This window comes from Microtus ochrogaster, chromosome 17 (assembly GCF_000317375.1).
Source record: "Microtus ochrogaster isolate Prairie Vole_2 chromosome 17, MicOch1.0, whole genome shotgun sequence".
NCBI classification, from domain to species: domain Eukaryota; kingdom Metazoa; phylum Chordata; class Mammalia; order Rodentia; family Cricetidae; genus Microtus; species Microtus ochrogaster.
This window is the reverse complement of record NC_022019.1, coordinates 14,875,194-14,885,357: the sequence shown is the minus strand read 5'-3', so window position 1 is coordinate 14,885,357 and position 10,164 is coordinate 14,875,194. Positions and strand designations below refer to the sequence as shown.

Sequence of the window (10,164 nt, the reverse complement as noted above, 5' to 3'; positions counted from 1 at the left end):
AGAGAGAGAGAGAGAGAGAGAGAGAGAGAGAGAGAGAGAAAGAGAACAAGACAACCATCCCATCACACCAATCAAGATATTTGCACACACACAGCATTCCATAGTCAGTAAAACAACCACCTCCTACTCACACACACACACACACACACACACATCCCAGCACAATTAACCCCCTCTCTGCCTCTGTGGCCAAGGACACCCTGTTTCAGGTGCTCCCAACAATACTAACTAGAAGCTGGAATAAAAATGGGCCTGGGAAGGGGAAAGATGACTGGCAGAGGGCCAGATCAGCGGGTGTCCCTCCTGCTTCTGTCGCCATGGCAACCCCAAGGAGGAGGAAAAGGGCTCTGGGCAGTCAGTGCCCAGCTGGTGTCATCAACACCAGGGGCGGGGGTGGGGGGGGACTGTGTCTCCTCCTTTCATCCCTGGCTCGGCAGGGCTGAGGCACATCTGCCAAGCTTGGGTGGTCATATTTACAGACCACCTTCCAGGTTGGGTGAGCTGGGTAGGAGTGCCCCACCCCCATGTAAGATTAGCATCAGGTTTATGATTAAACCTGGACAGATAAGCCTGCCTGGGCCAGGAAGCCCTGACCTATGACTCTTCCAACACCTGAGAAAAGTGGCAGAGCCCACTGAATACCTTGTCCCTCATCATTTCATGCACCCCGTGACTCTACGACAGCTTCATCTTCAGAGAAGGAGCCCAGACCTGATAAGAGATGAGAAGGTGTGTGCAGGCTGTCAACTCAGTTCACTTTGTCCTTCACTCTACGCCGTTGGAGACCCCCTCAGAGCACAGCCTATTGGTAGAAGCAGGGGGGCGGGCAGGGGCTGTGGGGGCTGCCTGCCCTAACGTTGATTAGGAGACCAAAGACAATGTCCCTAATCAGGTCACACACTTGGTGACGCGCGGGCACACTCAGCAGAGGAGCACCGACTTCCTTGTACACGGTGTGAGCCTCTGCCCACTGGCCAAGCCTGGTCGGGCTCCAGCAGTAGAGTATTGGGCAGCAAGACAATGTTGGGGTATGAAAGCCAGACTCGATGAAGACATTCCCTATGTCTGCCTTGCTAAGCAAAGTCAGATTCCAAGGGAGCTTGATCCGTGGGCTAGCCAGTTCTTCATTCCAAGTAACACCTGCTGATGGAAAGTTTTCTATGTGGGTGGGACTCAGAAAGGAAATAGCCAGCCCTGTCCAGATAGTATGTTCTAGAAAACAGCACAGCAGCCCCAAGGAATGTGGAGGAAGGCTGTGGGCTGTCACCAAGGTAGCCTACACCTTAAGCTGGTCACTCAGTCCCCAACTCACTTGGCCAACTGTGTAGTCTGGAAGACCTGACCGACCTTCTTTGTTATCTACAGGTGGCCTGTAGTCACAGTCAAGGTGGTCCTCCAGGTTGGGGGCAGCATCACTGGATAGCACAGAGCTGGGACAGAACTAGCTATCTCCAGGACAGTCGTTTGACACATGATATGTGAGCCCCGTCTTGTTGAGCTACATAACAAGGGAGAGAGCCTAGCCCTTAGCTCCAAGCTCAGCCTTGCCGCCTTGCTGGCATTGTCCTCATCACAACTGCCCAGTAACAACCTTTTCCCTGCCAATTCTTTCTCATCTCTGGGCCTCAGTTTCCCCAAATAACAGAATGGTCACACTATGCAGTCACAGGTCCTCGGGCTCATGAAATGCTCTTTCTTCAGGTGCCTGGTTTGGTAGGTATTAGAAGCTTGGCAATGTTAATAAATAGTACCTAGAAGCATGGTTGCTAGGGCGGGATCCAAGATGTACTGTGCAAGATAAGGGGTCACAACTAATGGGGTCCCAGAGGAGCATCCAAGGGCACGAAGGAAGGGGCCACTGAGAAGGAGACAACATTTGTACCTCTGGTCTTAGGCCTAAGCAGAAGGATGTTGGGGTGTGGTAGGCATCAGTGGGTGAGGAGTGTCAGAGTGTGGCAGACATCAGTGGGTGAGGAGTAGCGGGGGATGGAAGGCATCAGTGGTAGTTGGCAGGAGATAGATAGAGAACTCTCAGCTTTCCCCAGTAGGACCCTATTCCCAAGAAGCAACCTCTTTAGCCTTGGGGGACCTTGTAGAATCAGAACGATTGAGGCTCAAATGTATTAACTCGGAGAACTATTTATTATCTTTGATGTTCTGCTTGTTCTGAGCTCTGGGCACCTATCTGGTCCTATGTTCTAAATAATGTGCCTCTTTTTCCTGGGTGGCCATCACAGCCCCTTGCCAGTGTTCCTGGGCTGGGGTTTTGTGACACAGGTTTCTTCTTGTTGTTGTCTCCAACCTGTAAAATCAACCCAAAGCACTAGGGTTATGGTACCTCTTCCAGGCGGCAGGAAACGTCTCCAGGCAAAATCAGGAGTTAATAGCGAGACTAGCCTGCTAGTGTGGGGCTGTGGCTGCCAGCTATAGGAAGTAAACTGTAGCAGTAGGGGGTTGTCACCTTGCTGAGGTTGCCTAGAGAGGCACATCGCCAAACAGCTGACCAGTTGTACAGATGTTTGCCCCAGTTTGGACATCCTGCTGCTATCCGTTAGGGAAGGCCCAGAGCAAGTCTTCTTCCTCACAATGACCCCCCTGGGTGGCAATTCTGTTAGAAGGAGCAGCAGAAGTGTGAAAAGTCACACATGGCAAACTGTCACCCTGTCCTCACCAAGTGTTGCTTGTGGATGACTGTAAACTAGAAAACAACTCTGAATGCAGACAGACTTGGTAAACAATTTACTAAGAAGAAGGTGACAGCTCATCCTGTTAGTTCTCAACCGTGTGTCTCTAAGGGACAGAGAAATGTGGGTGAAGAGAGGGTTTAAGTGTCGTGGCATTTCATGGCACTGCTTGGCTCTCGGTTATATTTGTTGCCCATGCAAATGAGCTGTGTGGCCCGCACTCTAGCCAGGGCTCCTGAGTGTAGGCATACAGAAAGCAGCGTGGGTGTAGGGATATTGGACAGTCGTAGGAAGTGAGAGGAGGTGAAGGACAAGGAAGAAGCATGCAGATTCAGGGCAGAAACAGAAGTCAGAACCAGCCCCCTGGTTATTTAGGAGAGACCATTGGCTAGGTGGCCTCTGTAGCTCACAACTGTCTTGGGACTGGCACCTAGGTGGCCACATGGGAATTCTCATTGGCTCTTCTTCTCATGGGCCTCACACACTCCAAATTCAGAGCCCAGGCCTAAGCCTCTGATTGGTCAAGCTCAAGTCCCATGCTCAAATCTAGTCATCAGGTCCTTAGCAGAAGAAGGGGACTTAGGGCTGGTCCTGTGGTCTCAGAGAATGAACACCAAGGGTGTCTGGCCTGATTCTGGTTCTAAACAACGTGGGAGCTCCCTGCAGACAACAAAGGAGGGGCTCCATTGTGGCATAGAAACAAGCAAACGCCGAATACCAGTAAGCATTTGCCATATTGTTTTCCTTCCTTCTGTAATACGTGCTTCTGCTAGCCAGTTATAACAGTTGAGAATCTAGCTGGAAGTAGCTTAGGTCTCAGAGGAGACTCTGAAGGGCTGCATCATCAAAGCCTAGGTTGTAGGTCCTGGGTAACTGAACAAATGTCTGTAGGAACATGGGCGTCTTTCATACCACTGAAGAAAATGTCCGTTTCCCCTTAGCGACTGTTAACCTCGTATACGCCTCAGTAAATGTGGGACCTCATGAGCTCCCTCCTTCCATGATGGAATATGAATGCGCCTGGTCTTGTGTAGGTCTTTAGTGGGTGATATCAGTTGCTGAGAGCTCAAGATGGCAACAGTCTTGTCATACCCCGAGAACAGTGTCCCACAACAGTCGGGCTCCCAACAAGGTCTAATTGGGGGCCTCAAACTGTTGTGTGTGCTTGGGGTTATACCCTAGTAAATGCTTTCTCTGTGACACCAAGAGGCCCCTAGTAACTCCAGACTGCTGGCAGTAAGACCAGGTTGGAGGAAGGAGTGCTCTGATTAGTTCAGTTAAAGTCATGTGACTGCTGCACCTGAGGTGAGAGGGAATGTCCATGCCCTAGGGGTCGGGCTCCTCAGAACAAAGTAGAATGGTCTTTCTGGAGAGCAGAAGGCAGAAGGTGCCAAGTGGAAATGACCCCACACCATACTGAGCGCCAAAGAAGTCCTAACTGTGTCAGTTCAAAGTCTCAGGACATGGCCCAAGCTGAGTCTGCTCCTGATTTGCCTGGGGAAGGGTGGGGGAGGCTGCACACCTGTGGCTGGGCACACAGGTATATTGACATAGTCTCATTCAGGCAGTCAGGGCAGGGCAGGGGTAGGTGTGGCATCTCCTGAGGACAGATAGATGTCCACAGTAGGCCCAGGAGCCGCACCTCTGCTTCTCTGAGCCCATTCAGCGGGCACGCATGTGAGCAAGCACAGGCCACAGAGACAGGGTTGATTACAGAGGGCAGGCAGCCATGTGCTAATTAGGTTCTGGATTCAGGACCAAAGTGCCAGTTCACGTTGTGAGCATCACAGGGTGGTAGAGGAGAGCATCGTGAGGTCCTGGCAGGAGCTGGAGAGGTGGCTCAGCAGATAAGAACACTGGCTGCTCTTCGAGAGGATCCAGGTTCAACTCCCAGCACCTGTATGGTTGCTAACGGCTGTCTGTAGCTCCACTTCCTGGAGATGCAACAACCTCTTCTGGCCTCCTCAGGCACGGCACACTCCTCAGTGGTGCCTAGATATATATGCAGACAAAGCACCCATACACATAAAATACAAATAAGTCTTACAAAAAAAGAAGAGCCTGGTATAAATGTGTTGGTCTAAGAAGGACAAGAAGTCCAGACGTTAAGAGATAGCCTAGATACAGATACGGAAGACTTGAGTCCCAGCTCCACCACTGACTAGCTCTGTGGCCTTAGGCAGTGGCCACTCCTATCTGGGCCTTCAGTCTTCCCATCTGTATGATTGGGACAATCCCAGGCTTCTATGATGCTCAAATTATTATCCTGCGTTCCTGTGTCAGGACAGACCTGTTAGAATACTCCTGCTCTGCTTGCTTCTAGTGTTAGCTAATCTTGTGGTGACATCATTGTTTTCCTGTGTACTGACATCACCAGAACACACCACTCAGCCAGCAAAGATTAAAGCAATCTTCCGGAAGGAGAAAGGCCTCAAATCCCTGAGAACGGAGGTAGAGAAGAGAGGTAGGAAGAAACAGCTGTACAAAGTCATGAGACGTAAGGGGGCAGGAGAGGTGGGAGGGGGGTTAGATTGTATCTCCCAGAGAGGATATGGTGTGTTCCAGTGGAAAGAGGGGAGTATTAGTCAACACACCCCTGGCCTTCCTCTGCCCAAGAGCCCACTGGGGAAATGGGCTTGAAGACTTTCCAGATGAACAAATTAGCTCATAATGAGACAAGGTGTTGGCTGACGGATGGAACTGTACCCACCCACCTCCTCCTCCAGCAGCCTAGGAATTATCTCACAGCTGGCGAAGCATCCTGTGCTATCCTGGAAACCAGGGAACATGTTTGAACAGCAGTCATGTATGCAGAGTTGGCCTCTTGGCCCACACATCCTTTCTTCAGGAAGGCTGGCAACACCTGCAAGGCTTGTCCTTGGTATTCTTGGGGCATCTGCCATGTGGGGCATCCCTGAGCCTGGTGGGATTCTGGGATTGTCTTCTTTCTCCTGATCCCCTGATCCCAAGTCTGAGGATGCCCTTTGGCTTTCTGCTTCGCTATGTGCTTACCGCTCTAGGAGAATCTAGGTTAGGTGAGACGCCTGCTGGCCAGCATATCAGAGGGCTCTTCCTGAGCCCAGGCTCTAGAATACCCCACTATATCAGGAAAGACAGAAGGACCCTGCTGCCATTCTGCCCACCCAAGAAGCTGCCTCAGGGATGGCACCTGTTGCAAACACCCATTCAACACCTTGCCTCCAGCTCAGAATGAAGTTAGCTAAGTGCTCACTAGGTGGGCAGTTGATGGTAGAACTTTCTCCTGGCACCTCCCCAGGCCTGTGTGGGTAACATCCCAGGCCAACTCCTACACCCAGTTCTAGAGGAGGGAAGAAACCCTCTGGGCCTCTTTAGATGCCAGGGTCATTTGGTTTCCAAGGAAAGGTGGGGAGGAGCAGAGATCATTCAGGTCACCCAAAAGGTCCAGGGAGGGCCCACAGATGACAACCCGGTGTGGGAGTGGGGCGATGGGACTGCGAATGTGGATCAGCCATATGTTCCATCCCCTCGGTGGCCTTTCTAGTTTCGTCCAGGCTTCCTGTATTTTAGGTACAGTGCTAACAGCCATTACCTTGCTTGACCTCAGATCCCCTCAGTGACCTGTACATTTAACAGAGACCTTCCCTTCGTTACTACTCCGCAGCCATCATCTGAAAGGCTTGGGAACTCTTTTCTCATTCTTTTTAAAACCAAGAGCCCAGTGTTTGCATTTTGCACTGAGCCCAGCCTGCAGATTATGCAAGTTCTGGCTGTACCAACATCTCAAAAGAGGATGGAGAGGTTCAGGGTGGTCTTGAATCCACGGGCCCAGAGCACAGACCTGACAACCGCCTTCCTGCTCTGAACCGGGTAGAAGGAAACTGACCGTGTGCCCAGGTCCCAGCTGGCAGGTGCCTATAACCAGCTCATGAAAGCACCTCGCCTTTCCCATCTCTGGGTTCTCCATGTTGTAGTTCCTGTCCTACTGTTGGCTTCCTGGATGAGACCAAGGCTGGAGGCAGCCAGAGGATAGCCAGCACTTCCCAGACACCATGAAGGCAGCACCCTGGGGCTGTTGTCTCACTGAGCTCTTGTTCAGGCCTTCTCTGAGTCTATGCAGAAACAGTAATTAAAACAGGACCACACAGTGAGACTCAGGAGGAGACCCTGCAGAGTGGCCCCCACCACTGCAGAGAAGCATGTAGGAGTAGGAAGCCCCCCCCCCGCCCCACCCCAGTATTGTTCCTCTCAGGACTCAGTGCAGAGGGTGCTGCTCACCAGCCTGTCTAAACGGGACTTTCTCCAAAAAGCTCTGCTGGGTGTAACGAGAGCTCCCTTGTCTGGGGAAGGAAGCTTTCTAGGGTTCAGCTGGCCCCAGGTGTACTCAGAATCAAGGTTGGCACCTCAGCACCAAAAGCAGACAGCAGGCGCCTGGGAGGGCCCCAGGAAGTCACTCCCAAGTTTTCCTATGTGGAGAGATCTGAAGAAGGTGACCGTGAGAATCTGGAGAGGCGGAATATCGAGTTGCTGTCTCCCAGCTAACAGTCAGAGGGCATATGGGAGGAGATGGGTAGTTCCAACTAACCCTTGTTACAGAAAGCCAGACTGAGGCTCAGCTAGCCTGATAGCCTGCAGCTAGGGGCAGCATCTCTAAAAGTTTTCAAGATTCTAAGAAGCTGAGTGGTTGCCAAGGGAGCCCCATGGCCCACAAAATGGGCTTCGAATCCCTAAGAGGGGTCAAGAACCATCACCTGTTCAGAGGAGGCAAGAAATGAGACTGGGTTTCCCTGATATGTGGGGTGGGATGTTCTCATCCCCTAGTGATGCCCCAGTGAGGGTCAGAGCCTGAGGAGGGCGGTCCTTGGTGCTCTGGTCAGCTCTTCTGCAGCCTAGGCTTGTACGAGTGGCCCTGAGCAGAAAGCTCTCTTCTCACCTTCCTGAGTATCTCTGTGTTCATCAGAAGGACCATGTCCCCTCAATGGCCCAGCCTACCAGATTGCTCCCACACCTCCCCCATCTTAAATCCTTATCTCTGTCTACCCAGTTTCTATTATTGCAATTAAGGTAGTATCACCCGAATTCCTGAATTAATTTTTCTTTGAGTGGGAATATATATATATTCTTATACTGGTTCTATTCATAATCACTAAAGTGCAGAAACAGTTTCATGCATTTCAACAGGTAGAGAGACAAATTGTATTCCATCCATTCACTAAGAAATGGAGCAGAATGAACTACTGATAAACACAGGCACATCTCAAGTGTGCTACACTAACTGCAAGAAGGCTGAGCTTATACGGTGTAATGATGGAACATGCTCAGGAAGAAAATGTATGGAAATAGAAAGCAGATTATCATCGGGGATTAGGAGGGTGGGGATCCTGCCTATGCAAAGGCCGCATGACTGATTTGTGTCACCAATGAAGTCAGGGGTTTCCAAAGACACACAAAGTCAATAAGCATCTCTTTCCTCCCTCCTTTCCCACACAAGGACAGCATGTGCCCCAAGAGGCAGAGCCTATAGCTATTCCTCTGAATCTTCACTTGGATGCGGTCCCACCTTGATTCATTCGTGTTCAGAGCTCAGCAGAGATATTTCAAACCCAAGTTCAAGTTATGCGCTTTGTCCCCCGATCTGCCCTTGTCCGGATCTCTTTAGACACGAGATGGGAGACTCAGGTCTGTTTCTCACTCAGCTACTCCTCCTTTGGTGTGATAGGCTAAGAGTCTTGGCTGACAACCTTCACTAGAGGTGGTCAGCTCAGAGCACAGTTGGATCCCTTGCAAGGTGGTGCTGCCCTGTGGGCATTCCAGGTAAAGGTGAGAAACATCTTTCCAAAAGAGTGAGTCATGAGTCTCCTTCAGATTCACAGCCCAGCTCTGGCCGCCAGCTTCTTTCCTTGCCCAGGTTGCCAGTTTATTAGCTTCCTCTAAAGAGGTGAGGTCAGGTGTTGTTGTTGGAGCCGGAAGCTGTGTGTGGATGGGAGGTGGGGCTGGGTGGGTGGGGGTGGCTCAAGGCCAGTAGACACCTGTCCTGAGTCTGTGCAGAACCCCACTTGGCCCGTCAGCTGGCTCTAAGGACCTGCCCAGAGAGACCTGTCGTGAGAGTCAGACCAGCTGGCCTTGTCCCCGTATGTCTTGCTGAGGGATCTATCTTGGTGAGTCACTTGGCTTATTGGAGACTGGGGTTCTTCCCCTGTGTGTTGGGTGTTAAAATCAAGCCTCTAAACTCCCTGCAGGGACTTCCATGGCCTCAGAGAGGTAGAATGGTTTTACAAATAGTAAAGCTCCGCCCGGTTCTATCAATTGCTTTGCATGAAGTCTGTGAAATTGCCTCATTTCTTGCCAAAGAACTGGCAAGTAGAAACCCTGTCCCTGGACCTCAGTTTCCCATCTTGCGGAGGTGAGACCAGGGCTGATATGATTCTTTTCCTTCCTGCAGGCTCACGTCCCCCCTCCCCCCCCACACCCAAAGCGCATTCCCATCACCTCCAACCTGCACACTTCCGGCAAGCATAGCTAGATCTCAGAGGAGGCCGCCCCAGACATTCCTGCTGATGCCTGTCTGATCCTGCCTTCTGTGAAGCATGGCCCCCACGGGATTACGGGACAAATCATAGACCCTGAGCCACACCTGCTCGGAGAGGCACACTTCACAGCCTCCCTTGGCTCCAGCTGCTGCCAAGCCTCGGGACTCACTTCCATCCCCGCAATGCCTTCAGGAGCCATGGCCACCACTGTATGAGGTCCTTCCCGAGCAGGACTTGACCTTGCTACCCAGAAAGGCTCTGGAGTGACCTCCACTGCCTCCCATGCCTGGCAACCAGGGCAGACTAGAGAATGTCTGTGCCACGGATTCAGGTGGAAGAAGTGGGTGAGAAAGACAGGCTGGCAGGAGCAGCCGCACCTCCCGATGACCACCTACTCAGCCTGAAGGCCCTCACCGAGAAACTGAGGCTAGAGACCCGAAGACCCTCCTACCTGGAATGGCAGGCCAGGCTAGAGGAGCAGACGTGGCCTTTCCCAAAGTCAGCTGCCCCACAAGAGGCAGGCTTGGAACAGGGAGCCTGTGGAGATGGAGTGCCATCAGTCCCTCTGAGGGAATCCAGAGAGCTGCTCCCACCTCCCAGGAGCGCCAGCCGGGGCGACGGACCTCTGACCACAGGCAAGCTGGAAGGCTTCCGGAGTATCGATGAGGCCATAACCTGGGTCAGAAAGGAACTGGTGAGTGGCTGGCTGCCCCACGAGAGGCCCACACAGAAAGTGGGCCATGCTTGTAACCTCTCTCCATCTTTCTGTCTGACTTTGCCTATGTGGTGTTTGTCCTTCCATCTCTGCCTGTTTCCCCTTTGCACATCTGTCTTCCTATTGGGCAAAGGGTAAATCCTATTTCTCAGTGGGTGCATGTGGCCTGAGTCAGTCAGCCCCTTGTTACCCGCAAGGATCTGAGGCCACAGTGGGGTGTTCCTACCCTTTTCCCACCAGGATCAGACTCTCCTGC

General features: G+C 52.0%; 1 protein-coding gene across 2 annotated transcripts in view; it reads left to right on the top strand.

The window, feature by feature from the left end:
• The window catches only part of Fam167a (family with sequence similarity 167 member A), a 31,473-nt gene that overhangs the window by 6,248 nt on the left and 15,061 nt on the right, over positions 1-10,164 (top strand). For both annotated transcript variants that reach the window (XM_005355533.2, XM_026783297.1), the window contains one exon: positions 9,106-9,887. In XM_005355533.2, coding sequence (XP_005355590.1) covers positions 9,504-9,887 — 384 coding nt within the window. In that variant the 5' untranslated portion in view covers positions 9,106-9,503. The remainder of the gene's footprint in view (positions 1-9,105; positions 9,888-10,164) is intronic.